Source organism: Lactuca virosa, chromosome 7 (genome assembly GCF_052849685.1).
Source record: "Lactuca virosa cultivar CGN04683 chromosome 7, Lactuca_virosa_CGN04683_v6, whole genome shotgun sequence".
Lineage (NCBI taxonomy): Eukaryota > Viridiplantae > Streptophyta > Magnoliopsida > Asterales > Asteraceae > Lactuca > Lactuca virosa.
The window spans coordinates 49,029,287-49,042,136 of record NC_136432.1 but is presented as its reverse complement, the minus strand read 5'-3'; the positions used below and the strand labels follow the sequence as shown (position 1 = coordinate 49,042,136).

Genomic DNA, 12,850 nt, shown 5'->3' with positions numbered 1-12,850 from the left:
ATACTGAACATCCATATTCTCTAAGTTATTTACTAACTCTTTAAATGTGGATATATGTTCAGTTAAAGAGCCTCCTTCAATCATCTTGAGATTGAACAACCGTTGCTTCAAATGCAACTTGTTTGGTAAGCTCTTGGTCATCAACAGTTGTTCCAACTTTAGCCATAAAGAAGCCGCTGACGTTTCTTTTAGAACATCTTGCAAAACATCGTTTGACAAGTGCAAACGAATTTGGGATAAAGCCTTCAGATCTTTCATCTCCTTTTCTTCTTCGGTCCATGTATCGGGCATCTTATTGAAACCCAAGTGCGCCTAGTGTAAATCCATCTGAATGAGAATGTCTCTCATCTTTACTTGCCACAACGGAAATCGGGTGTTACGATCCAGTAGTGGAATATCGTATTTTACCGAAGACATGATTAATTACTTGATAAAATGATCCCAACGAGCTAATATCACAACCCGGATGCTCTGATACCAATTGTTGTAAAATACGACGGATCCAAATTGACTTAAATAATATTAGCTCAATGCGGAATGAGATCAAAAATTATCAAAGCGTAATAATCACAACGTAATACGAATAAAATAAATAGAATAGAGACACAAGAATTTACGTGGAAACCCAAATCGGGAAAAAAACCACGGGCGGAGGAAGCCGAGAAACAATTCACTATAATTTGCAGTGTTTACAGGGATTATGAAAGAGATTACAAAATAGAGTGGGAGAGCTAAAATACACGGTGGTGTATCAGTATATATATGTAATGCTTTTTTATATATACTTGGATGGTTTTTTGGTTGTGTTCTATTCTCTGGTTCATGGCTTAGACTATTTATAGCCAAAAGCAATATAATATGAATTGTAGAAAAAATGTGCCGTCCGAATTCCAATTGTAGGCGCCTACCAAAAATTCACCGTCCAAATCAAATTCACATATATATACTACTATTCATAGTCAAGCTATGAATAGTGAAAGATAGACGTCCAATTTCATTTCAATTAACATATATATTACTATTCATAGTCAAACTATGAATAGTAAATGATAAGTTACTGAAATAATCCCTGAACTATTTGCCACTTGCTAATTTTGGAGGCAACTTTTCCACAGTATTTTTATCTGTAGCAGTAGTACTTATATTTTTATGCTTTGTTAGTCCTAGCTTCAAATTTGTATTATCTATTACACCAACAGTTCACGGTCCTTCCTCCCTGGTTTCACAAACTTTATTAAGTTAAAAAATACAGTTATTTTTATGTTGTTAAAATATATTGTTTCCTTATATGTTTCATCGTGTAGATTGTATTCATCTATTCGAATGTTAATGGTTTTTAGTGTTTTGTTTTTTTCGTTAATGCATTTTCTTTTGGGCGAAAGGAGAAATTACATATGTCAAGTAGTGGATTATGCAGAACTTTGTAGTCACACACATCCTTACAGGTTTTTTCCTTTTCATTAATCTGACTACATGTTGGATTCATTGTTATTTCTCTTTGTTCCTGATGATATGTGAGTTATAATGCAGGGATTTTGTTGACGAGGCATTAAAGGCATCAATGAGGATTAACGAATATCTACATGTGAGGTGACAAGTTACATAATTGGTTTTTCTCTATTTACAAGATCACAACTTTATTTCAATTTTATTTGATGTCATATCTTTCAAATTATTAACCAATTGCAATGATGATTATGGTGTTCATGATCATTGTCATATAATATCTAAATACAAATCTTACTCTATACAATGCGGTACTGAAAGCTGATCAAGATCAGACACTAACAAGCAATGAAGCTAAAAGAATTACATGTGATCTTCGCATTGATTTTGAAAAGGATGGAATTCATCTATTCGCATGTTATTTTCTTCACTATGTTGTATACGTACTACTATTCTTAGGAAGTGTATTCACTAACTACATATTGTTATATGACTTGACTTCACATAAAAGAAAGATCGTGAGTCAACTCAATATTGAAGTCGCCAAATGTTGTGCATCAATAGTAAATGTGATTTATATGATGATGTATCTTTATATTCTAATGAACCACATACAATTTTTTTTGTCATGTATAATGAAAATGCAGCCAAGGATCCAAGCCATGTATATATCCAACATCATGTATACCAAAGAACTTACACCATTTTGTTGAGCCTGTTAACCGGTCAAAAAATCAACATCGAAGAAAAAGGGTTCCAAATAGTAAAAGAGTCAAGCACCGTGTCAACTGTTTTGCAATGGGCATGCGATGATGAGGTTCAATATTACTACTTTGTATTTTCAAATTAAAATTTCATGGTTGATTATTTCTATGTTTTGTATTCCATTTTTATGTTTATTTTTCATTCAGGTAAGGAAAATGACATATATTAAAAGTAATTTCGTACCACGTTAAAATCTTGAAGTTCTTGATAACCTAACTGTTGTGTGTCATAAAATTTCTCAGGTTGTTATTGTTACTTATGTTTTTAAGGATAGTTTTTTTTATATGTATATTTAATATGTCTATTAAATGCTTTTAATTTTCCCTTTTATTTATGCATGCAGATAATGGGGTATATATATCAGATGCTGACTATGCTTTGAATTTAAATATGGCTTCATCTCCGGATGTTGTATCGTCTTTTTTTAGTTGACCTGAGTAACACAATACAGCCGAAAGCAGTTGAGAGGAACTATATTGTAGAATGTTCTTTTTAGAGTAAATTACATTTTTAGTCCATGAGTAGAACTTTTTATTTATTTATTTATTTATTTTAATTTTGGTCCCATAAAGTTCTCTTATGCAATTTTTTTCCTCGTTTGAGATTTTTGCAATGTTTTTATTCCCATCCTAAGTAAAATAACTATTTTTTGGATCAAAATTGCAAAAATCGGCTATACTTTTGGATCAAATATTGTCACTTTACTTGGAACAAGGACCAAAAAGGAAAAAACATTAGAAAAATCTCAAATACTCAACATTTTTTGTCCATTTTTCCATCTATTGTTTTCTTATGTGGAGAAGATTTACATTTAAAAGAAGTTTTCATTTCATTCATATTGAAAAACCTTCATTTTATTGGCATTTTAATATGTTTAATTTGTTTTGTTTATGTATGCTAGCTATATATTGTGTTTATTAATGGAAGTTTGCAATTTTCAGGGTCCTATTGGTGGTGGCTGTTATGGAGTCATATAATAAGATGAAATGTAATCATAAATGGGTTGGAATGCAATTAAGAATAGCTAGAATCAGTGGCAAATTTAGTTTATATCCTGGGGTAGCCCGGAATACCCCTCAAAAAAACTTTAGTAGTGTAATTTTTTCCGGATTTTTTTTCTTATTGTGTATTACACACACACACACACACACACATATATATATATATATATATATATATATATATATATATATATATATATATATATATATATATATATATATATATATATATATATATATATCAAGGTTGTAGAAATCACTCCACGTAGGCTAATCGGTGGACTGGGGTCAAGGAATAATCGGCTAGGCGGGGATTAATCGGGGACCATTAATTATTAAAAAATTAATAAATATAACATTAATCCTAAGACTATAACATTAAATATAACATTAATAGATATAACATTATAAATTAAAAAAAACTTATTAAAATTTTAATAAATATAACATTATAACATGAAATTTCTCTTAAGCATTTACACAAACACTTGGCATGCTTGTTATTATCAACCATATCATTAAAATTTCTCTTAAGCATTGTATGACCAAAATCACTGAAATTGTGATTCCTAGTGATCGAACAACCATTTACACAAACATAGTATCAACTTAAATCTGCCTTTAATCGAGTTTATGGGCTTGTCTAAAATCTGTTTTAATAGCGAATCGAGTTTATGGGTTTGCCTTCAATCCAGTGATCAAACAACAATTACGCTGATTTTACCAATTTGAGTCGAGAGAGAATCAATTTTACCAAGAACAAGAACACTAATCAGATTAATCAAACAAATCAGCAATTTGAATCGAAAGTGATTCCATCCATAAACAAGAAAACGAATCAGATTAATCAAATAAATAAGCAATTCGTTCCCACCAGAACTATTACAGATCTTGCAACTGCCAAACAGAATCTCGATTTCAAAAAAAGGAAGAAGGAACAAACGAGTGATGGTGATAGGGTACACGAAGATGGTTGATGGGTGTGATAACCTGTAATGAGAACGAACTAGTGCTCTAACTCCGATGCCATGTAATCCTCACGTATATGGTCTTTGTAATTTCACATCTGTTCTTCTGCGAAGCAGAAGAGAGATACGCTAGGGAATTTCCAATCGAAAAGCCTCTTCAGAACGAGTATCTGTTTTCAATCCATGGTTCTTGATTGTTTCCACCTGTGTATGTCTTCGAGTATTAGCTGATCGAGTTGTCTTCGAGTATCACCTGATCGGAGTCGAGATTGAAGAAAAAGGAAACAAATTAATTTATCTTTATGTGTTCCTGTGTTTTTTAAAATTGAGTATCACACATCGTTGGTGGGATAAAATATCAAGGGCAAACAATTTTATAAAAAGGGTAGAAGGCTTATTGAAATCCATATCCAACTCTCCTTTGGGCCAGCTGTCTCCTTTGAGTCGGTGGGTCCTTTGAGCCCCATTTTTGGGTCCGATTTTGGATCCGATTTAGTCCGATTTGGACCGAATTGGACCGGTTTTGACCGATATTGACCAATGCCGATTATTTTACCCTCTAACCCTTATTCGTAAGCGGTTGGAGGCCGCCAAGCGCCTAGGCGCCGATTAATCGGCCGCCTAGACCGATTTTTACAACCATGATATATATATATATATATATATATATATATATATATATATATATATATATATATATATATATATATTGTCAGGGATGCCCCTTTACTTTGATCCTAGATCTGCCAACGGCTGTAATGGAATGCAATATGGAATGGCTCCAATCTAGAATGTTTGGAAAGGAATGGTATTGAGGATAATCAAGTACGGTTGTGTGGGATGTATTAGATGGGTTGTATTGTCTATTAGATGATTGTTTGGAAGGTATTGATAGAATCATACAGAGTACGGTTAAATAGTTGTACTTTATTAGGAAATGGAATCTAATGCACCCCTTTATTAATACGGTTCTACATCTGTATTATATTTATACTTTCAACCGTATTAGATTAGCCGTTTCTAGTAGCGCGCACTTATATTTTATTAATTGAAGGGATCATTATATAAAATCCATACATAAAACTTATTGGGTCTTAGTTCTTTTAACTAATAATAATTAAATTTGTATGAAATTTATAATTTTGTCCATCAATCTAATCAAGTCTTTCAAGAATCTACACGCGAATGCTACTTGATTGTGATGTTCTACATAAATGTAAATTTGTGATTCTTATCCATTATTCTAACTTTTCATTCCGGTGTGTTTTTATACATTCATTATTCTCTTCAATTTGTTGCAGGAAATGTTTTCTTCGTATGTTGATTCTGGGGCCTTCTAAGGCAACTTTCCAGCATCTCCTTCTTGGGCATGCACAACCTTCTCATTGACATTGAGAATTAAACAATAATCGGACTCAGTGCAGAAGTTTGACAATTTTGAAGGTCGTTTAAGTTTATTGATGATTTTGATCATTACAAGACATTTTGAAAGTGAAGGAGAAAGTTAAGTTTTTTATTTAATAAGGAGAGTAAATGACTTAATGGAGCTTTGTTGTGAAAGCTGTTATAGGTTTAACATGTATCTAGATAACCGTTTTTAGTTTGATATATTTTTTGAAACGAAATTCAGATACAAGTGCCTTTGCAAATGGCCAGACGCTTCGGCCAGTTGAACTAGACAATTTTTATGTACATATTTGAATAAAATGATATATACTAACATATTAGCTATATAATTTGGTTAAAATTTGGACATTATTTATATGTGGTCGCACACCCTACACCCCCTTAGGTTTGGGCCTCATGATGTTCGGTACCAGTTGAATGAAATCATACAGGTGGAGTTAGGTGGGAGTTGTGCGAATTCAAAAAAAGCTGAGGCATATGGGTGTTAGAATGGATACTTTGAGACTCTTAGATCATTTTACCCATCACAAGATAGTATAAATAAGTGGTTATATACTTAAAAATAATGATCTTTACTCTCTTATGTTTTAAAAGAATGGCATTGACCTCGAAGATATTGTTGTGACGGTTTTGCTAATCCAATGAGTGTCCCAAACTTGGTAAACTTTTAACTTGTCTGAGATGTCTTTTGGTACGCAGAAAGGTGCATTGGAAAAACTTTGGTCAACTATATTGGTCTCATGACAATTTGGTCTTATTATGTCATGCCACCAAGACATCCCCAACAAGATAATGACGTCATTATCGTCAAAAATTAAATTAGATCTCCTTAAAAAGTAGTATGTATTTGTGTTAGTTTTTCCTTTTATTTTTGTACTTGTATTCTACAGTGTTTTGTTTTAATACGAATAAATGCGAAACAACTTGTAAATGTTATCGTGATGCCTTTAAATAGCTAGAATGTCACTTAAACATACGAAACGGATAAAACGAGAGTCCAAATAGCTTTCGTCTTTTAGGGGTGGCAAGGCAAAGCCCACGAGCTTTAAAGGGACTGTTTTCAAGTTAAAAAACCGGGCCAAGCTTTCTATGGGCTGTATTGACTGGGCCCTGGTGCCTGTTAATTCCTCTCTAAATTATTGGTTTCATCTATTATGAACATTTAAATATTCCATAATCATGAGTTATAATGATTGAGAAAAGTGGCTACAGAAATGATCATTAGGTATCTAATCATATCTCGCATAGACAACTATGATTCACAATAAGATAATTAGCTTGGGGTGAGTTGGCCGTGTACCCTCGTTTAGCATCACCATAATGTAAATATTGAAATCAAATTTAACATAACATGTTACATTTATAATCATAGCTGTTCCAAAAAAAAAATGTTGCAATTATAAACCCATAATTTGATGTTTCTTTTTCACTTATATATGGAGAATATCTCCCACTCCTACATATTTTCTTCCTTCTAGTGTTGCCAAATGCAATGATTGCTTTCAAGGTCGAAAATTTTGCTCCAATCATTGAACCATATATGGAAATATTTCAACGGACATTACCTGATAAATCTTTAATGGTTAAGAGTGATTTCAGGATGATAAGTTAACTGCTCTAACAGTAAATCCTATATTTAGGCCCATACAAATCAAAGAACACCCTTTTAATCTTGAAAAACAAGAACATAAAAACCCATTTTGTCTGTTTTACTTGATAGAGAAAATATATTTATCTCTGCCTCCAGTGGTTGATCTTGTGATCAAAACGTAGAAATATATTCATCAATCACAGTGGTTATTCGATAAATTATATTTTCATTTCTATTAACCGGAAGCTTTATCATCATATATGTAAATACAGACATATTATAGATTGAAACACAAACTATAGTCAAGAAATTAATATAATCATGGGGAAGGATCATGATATCGAAGCTGGGAAGCATTATCCATCACAAATGGAAGATCCTCAGCTACGTTGGGGTTTCATTCGGAAAGTTTATTCAATCTTGACGTTACAATTGCTTTTAACAGTTCTCATTGCTAGTATAGTTGTTCTAACCCCGCGAATCAACCAGTTTTTCCGTACCCAAACGGGTCTAATCGTATACCTCATCATTGCCATTATTACGATCATAGGTAAGCAACTCGCAAATCTCATCTCTTTCTTTGTTTTCGATGAAGAAGTCATACTGCATGTACATAATAGCCCTATGCGTCGACTCTTCTGTTTATTTGTTTTTTTTTCTTACAGTTCTCTTAGTGATGCAACTCTTTATGAATCGTCACCCTCACAATATCATCATGTTGGGCTTGTTTACTGTGATGTTTTCTGTTATGGTTGGGGTTTCTTGTGTGTTTTCGAAAGGTAATGAAGATATTTCAATGTCTTTTCGGTTTGATTCAGTTTTGGTCTTCATTGAATAGAACTTTCAAGGAAAGGTTAATTCATTACTTAAATTGTATCATATTTTTTACAGGGAAAATCATAATGGAGGCCAGTCTTCTAACCTCTGTGATGGTGGTCAGCCTCACCCTCTTCACTTTCTGGGCAGCTAAACGAGGATACGATTTCAACTTCCTGTGGCCATTTTTGTTCTGCACACTTATTTTGGTTTTAATTTTCAGCATAATTCAGGTATATGATATACTACACTTTAAAAAAGAGCATATCCTAGTTCAACTTGCCTTTGCTTCTTTCTTAGTCTTTTTTTTACAGAACAACTTTTCACACATAACGATCTGGTTATTTGTTATCTATTTCAAACAGATCTTTTTCCCGATGGGAAGCTTGGTGAGGATGATAATCTCTTTTGTGGTGGCACTTCTATACTGTGGATTCATCATATACGATACAGATAATCTGATTAAACGCTGCAGCTATGATGAATATATCCTTGCTGCAACCATGCTTTATATCGACATGGTACAACTGTTTCTGACAATGCTTAGTATTTTGGGAATCATCGATGATTAGGGAGGCTGCAGGGTTTGACCCTTGACACATAATTTGAATATAAACTAGGGTTAAGGGTACTAGGGAATTTAAGAACATTGTGAAGAGAGATTTATCGCATTCAACAATTTGATATGTACTCCATTCGTTGCAAAGGGTCCATAGTCAGTTGAAGAATATCCCAATATGTACACATACATACATAAATATCTCTTATAGTTTTTTACGTTGTTGTGGCTTGTGGGGTATATAATATACGTATGATATATGAGATTTAACTCTATAGAAATCGCACCATTAATTTTATCTAAAAGCAAGCTACATGCTGACAAAGAAACAACTAAACCTATTTCTGAGTTCTTGGTTGCCCATTTTAGGACAATCTAGAATAATCATTGATTAGATGTGATCTACATGGTTAATGGGGAACCGAATACCCGAGAGCCCAAATGCACAAAAATATAGGACTGGTTAAGGGCCACAAGTTCCGGTTGCAGAACAAGGTTTAGCCCATGGAATGTTTTTTTTTCAGAACCGGTTTCCGATTCCAAACCCACGAACCGAATACTCCAAAACCGAAGAAGTGGATATCTTGGAACCAGGAACTGCCCAGATAATATGTAATTTCGTTCCGGTCCGGGGCCGATTCAGATTTTTTTTTCAAGTCCGACTCAGTTCCACCGGGTCAAATGTCCATCCCTATATAGATAACTCTTCTTTTGCTTATGATATATGAGATTTATCTCTAGACAAATCACACTATATACACATTATATCTAAAAGCAACCTCCATGCAAACAAACAAACTACGAAACCTATTTATGAGTCCTTGGTTGCCTAATTTTAGGACAATCAGAATATGCCAAAGATCAGAAGTGATCTGAATCGGTCTCTCACCTAAGTAAAAACTACTTCCATCTCATCTCTAACGTCTAAAAAATAAGACCCAAAATTTTCACTTTCAATTTTATGAAAACAGTAATCCAAACATTTTCATACAACTCAAAAGACCAAAGTATGTCACTACATCATATCATATCAAAGTAAATCTCAAAATGCGGAAAAAGGTGGTGTATGCTCCGCAATTATCTCGGGCTTTTCCTTTTCGATCATGAAGTACCTGAAACATAAACTGAAAACCGTTAGCCCAAAGCTTAGTGAGTTCCCCAAAATACCACATATCATACATAAATAAACACATACTGGGCCCCCGCCCCACATCGGGCCTCGCCCGGCATCGAGTCCCACTCTACCTCGGCCCCACCCGACATCGACCCCCGCTCAGATTACAGATCTGTCTTTCATTAGGCCCCACCCGGTACATATAATAAACATATAACATATAATCATGATAACACATGCGATAATCACAAGATAATAGCATACAATACAGTCATCGAGCCATGCCCAACATCGAACCTCGCTCGGTATACATACCAGCACATAACACATGCAAGAGTCACACGGACATCTAGCATCCTATCATAATAATCATGGGCCGACATTGATGCCTTAGACTCGCTAAACACAATGAGGAAACTCACCTCAGACTGCTGAATCTCATAGATACATCTCTGACTGCTGGCCCGGCTAAAATCCGTGCGCTATGAATATGGCCCAATCCAACTATCCAAAAGCTCAAATTCCAAAATAATCACCCAAGCACAAATATGGCCCAATTTTCAAAATTATGCCTAAATCCCTTCATGGGCCTTCAACAAAAGAGTCCAATAAAATAGACTCAGCCCAAAACAGAATTTTGGTGGCCCAATAAGATGCAAGACTACTAAGGTCCAACAAGGGCCCAAAACCGAGAATCCCACAATTTTGAAGCCCACTATTGAGTACACAGGGTGTACTCAGCTCGAACACAAGGCGTACTCAGCTCGTACGCTTAGTGTACTCGCTTTGGGGCTTGTACGCGCAACATACCAGCTTATACGCCCAGCGTACTCCCCAACATGGTCAATTTCCAACATTCACCTCTTAATCAATTAAGACTTCAACCCAACACTCAAATCTGACTTTCTTAAGGTGGTTTATCACGCGAAGTTGGCAACTTTACATGCATGCATGGCTTAATGGGGCTCTAGAGCTCAAATGAGCTTAACAAATGACTTAATACATGCGTGAGTCCAAAAGCACCATAAAGTTTGCATCTTTATGCTAAAGGAACCCTTAATATGTCCAAATCTAAAAGGCTAAACTCCATAAACGACCTTAGCTGACAAGAACCAACCAAAAGGGACCAAAATAGCCAAAACAAGCCAAGGAATAGATCTATGAAATGAGTTGACAAGCTTTGAACTTTATACGTCAAAAACCACAAAATGGAGGTGCTAAAGCTGGATATCTAAGCTCCACTCCAAAGGATCAGTTTTCAATCTTCTCCTTCCCATTCAAAAAGCACAAACACACCCAAAAAATGCTTCACAAGAGCTCAAAAGCACCACACAAAGGCTAAGGGATGAAATTAGGATTTGAGGATGTGGCGGTTGGTCTAAAATGTCCAAGAGGTGGTTTAATGTTGCTTAAATAGGGCTCAAACCCTAAAAGTTAGGGTTTGCCCCTAGCCAGCGTACGCTCAACATAACCCATGTACGCCCAGCGTACTAGCCAAAAGGACCAAAATTGGAATGCTTTTTAAATAAGAAGGGTTAAATATGAACATACCAAATTCAAGTGTTACACCATGTTAATTGCTCAACCCTAGTGGGAAATCCTTTATCGACAAACCCTCTAACAAAGAATCCATAATCTTTATCCTCCTATGTCTCTATATATACTGGAGTCTCTATTCTCTCTACAAGACTTATTTTTGAGAGATATTAGACTTCACTTGAATCTTACATGGTATCAGAGAGGTCTACACCCTTATGGCTTAATACATCTCGTATGACCTCAACGACCCTCCTCCTTTAGGGGAGCATTAATGTATCAAAGTCTACTAGGATGGGTCTAGTATGTGAACCAAGGCAAGCCCTAGTATGAGAATTGTGCCTTCTAGTAACAAAGAATGGGATTATGAATGGTGTATTATCAAGATAGATGAGATGATCTGGAAAAACATCGGTGCACTTAAATATTATCGCCATTACCCACCATGACAGGAAATTCAGGTATTTTGGTCAAGGAAATTGTGAAGAAGGATACAAGGCGGGTCTAAACTATATTATGTGTGCTTCCACAATCAATCGAAATTTAGACGGGTTGATTTTGGAGGTATCCTGTGACACGTAATGCTTGAGGTGAGGCCAATCCAAAAATCGTGGCAGTGAAATATGAAAAGAACTTATGATCGGGTTGGGGCACGTCGATGTCCCTGAGGTCACATCCGATCCGTCGATTTCCTGGTTGTCATAGTCAACAATGAGGAAAAATTAAGGAGGGTTGCATTTATGGCCGGGTGAGTAAGGTTATGGGCATTTGAAACACATGCCCTCCATTCATCGTTTTGTAGGGCATCTAAAGAGAGACGAGTGAGTGGTCGGGTTGTTTTCGGGGTTGGTGGTGTCACCAATAATCTTGAAGGTGGTGGTTGTAGGATGGCAATAGTGGGTGGTGGTTGTAGGATGGCAATAGTGGGTGGTGGTGATGAGTCGGTCGTGGTTTGGGATATAGGCAGAGAGGTGGTGCTATTATATGAACGGGTATACGTGTATTGTGGCTTGGATATGGTGAGTTTATCCTCAACTAGTTTCACGAGTCGTATGCTTGGTTAAGGGAGGTGGGATGGTGGAGAGATAACTTGTTTTGGATATCATGATAGAGACCTGATAGAAAACAATTAAGGAGGGCTTCGTTGTCGACGCTAGTCATATAATTTCTTAATTTAACAAAGTCATATTGATAAGTGGAAACTGTTCGTGTTTGGTGCAATTTGAAGAGATCCTCATGGTGATTCTCGTCAGTGGAAGGTTCGAAGCGGAGCTCGAGAGCCCTAGAAAACTCATTCCAATTGCTGAGTAAGTCCTTGGTGCCCTGATATTTATACCAAAATAGTGCATCTTCTGTGAAATACAAAACCAATATTATGAGGCATTGATCATGTGGATTAGCATAGTATTAAAAGTAACTGTTGTCCTAGAATAGGCAATCTGGTGTGTTGCTATCGTCAAAATTGGGAAGTGAGCTTTTTGGTGGGCGGGGTTGGTTTTCGGTGGTAAGAGTTTTACATTCTTATTTGAAAATGGTAGATGAAGAACATGGTTTTTATGTGAGTTTGATGAGGGTGGCGAAGAGTGAGTTGGTTTGCTCATATTATATTGTCAATTGTTTTATAATAATGTTAAATTATGATTGGTT

At 35.4% G+C, this 12,850-nt stretch overlaps 1 protein-coding gene across 1 annotated transcript; it reads left to right on the top strand.

Moving 5' to 3' along the window:
* The first annotated feature begins 7,267 nt into the window (after positions 1 to 7,267).
* Positions 7,268 to 8,785, top strand: LOC145125980 (protein LIFEGUARD 4-like). The gene is made up of 4 exons (XM_079061393.1): positions 7,268 to 7,728; positions 7,844 to 7,957; positions 8,070 to 8,227; positions 8,360 to 8,785. Exons 1-4 carry the CDS (start codon positions 7,500 to 7,502, stop codon positions 8,564 to 8,566), a joined length of 708 nt encoding a protein of 235 aa, XP_078917519.1. The 5' UTR covers positions 7,268 to 7,499; the 3' UTR covers positions 8,567 to 8,785.
* Positions 8,786 to 12,850: the final 4,065 nt, after the last annotated feature.